The 1,254-nt window shown below is 39.5% G+C and overlaps 1 protein-coding gene across 1 annotated transcript; it reads left to right on the top strand.

Moving 5' to 3' along the window:
- Positions 1-137: 137 nt before the first annotated feature.
- On the top strand, positions 138-455 carry EMH_0070950 (uncharacterized protein; the record flags this gene model as incomplete). Its single annotated transcript, XM_013499039.1, has 1 exon — positions 138-455. The coding sequence occupies one exon, from the start codon at positions 138-140 to the stop codon at positions 453-455; it is 318 nt and encodes a 105-aa protein (XP_013354493.1).
- Between the last annotated feature and the right edge of the window lie 799 nt (positions 456-1,254).

Here is a 1,254-nt window from a genome sequence, read left to right as displayed (position 1 = left end):
GCAGCAGCAGCAGCAGCAGCAGCAGCAGCAGCAGCAGGAGCAGCAGCAGGAGCAGCAGCAGCAGCAGCATGAATCTGACTTGATTAAGAACAGAAGAAAGAATAATAAAATTATTTAAATTTTTATTTTCTTCGATTATGTCGATACAGTTTATTATAAAACAACTGCTCAGCAACAATACACGCTCCCCCAGGTGCAAACGGCCTGCAGCAGCAGCAGCAGCAGCAGCAGCAGCAGCAGCAGCAGCAGAAGCAGCAGCAGCAGCAGCAGAAGCAGCAGCAGCAGAAGCAGCAGAAGCAGCAGCAGAAGCAGCAGCAGCAGCAGCAGCAGAAGCAGCAGCAGCAGCAGCGGAAACAGCAGCAGCGGAAACAGCAGCAGCAGCAACAGGAGCAGCAGCAGCAGAAGCAGCAGCAGAAGCAGCAGCAGAAGTAAATACAAAGATAAGAATGGTTTAGGGTTTAGGGTTTAGGGTTTATTGTTTATTGTTTATCCTCTATTATTTATTCTTTATTGTGTATTCTCTAGCGTTTAGGGTTTAGGGTTTATGTTTTAGGGTTTATGTTTTAGGGTTTATGTTTTAGGGTTTAGGGTTTATGTTTTAGGGTTTAGGGTTTATTCTTTATGCTTTATTCTTTAGGGTCTATGGTTTAGTGTTTAGGGTTTAGGGTTTAGGGTTTATTGTTTACTATTTATTGTTCAGGGTTTAGGGTTTACGTTTTGTCCTTTAGGGTTTATAATTTATGGTGTAGGGTTTAGGGTTTAGGGTTTATATTTTAGGGTTTAGGGCTTAGGGTTTAGGGTTTACCGTGGTTTTGTGGTTTAGTGTTTAGGGTTTAGGGTTTATGCTTTATCCTTTATGGTGTAGGGTCTAGGGTTTAGGGTTTATATTTTAGGGTTTAGGGTTTAGGGTTTAGGGTTTAGTGTTTATCCTTTATGGTTTAGGGTTTAGTGTTTAGGGTTTAGGGTTTAGGGTTTAGGGTTTATGGTTTACCTATGTTTTGTGTGGGGTCCCCACAAAGACAGCACTGCTTAACGCCGCATTGAATATCATCACGTAAATAAATTTGTTTTATTATTTTTTTTATTTTTCCTTTTTTATTTATTTTATATTTTTTTTGTTGCGGGGGAGAAGAAAGAATATATACACCCCCTTCATTTACATCCTCAGACATTTCTTATAAACCCTTGTAAACCCTAAACCCTTATAAACCCTAAACAATATATAATATATAATATATAATATACAATGCAGGT

This window comes from Eimeria mitis, genomic scaffold (assembly GCF_000499745.2).
Source record: "Eimeria mitis Houghton genomic scaffold, Emh_scaff3934, whole genome shotgun sequence".
Taxonomy (NCBI): domain Eukaryota; phylum Apicomplexa; class Conoidasida; order Eucoccidiorida; family Eimeriidae; genus Eimeria; species Eimeria mitis.
The sequence above is the reverse complement of the archived record's forward strand: the minus strand, read 5'-3'. Positions and strand labels throughout refer to the sequence as shown.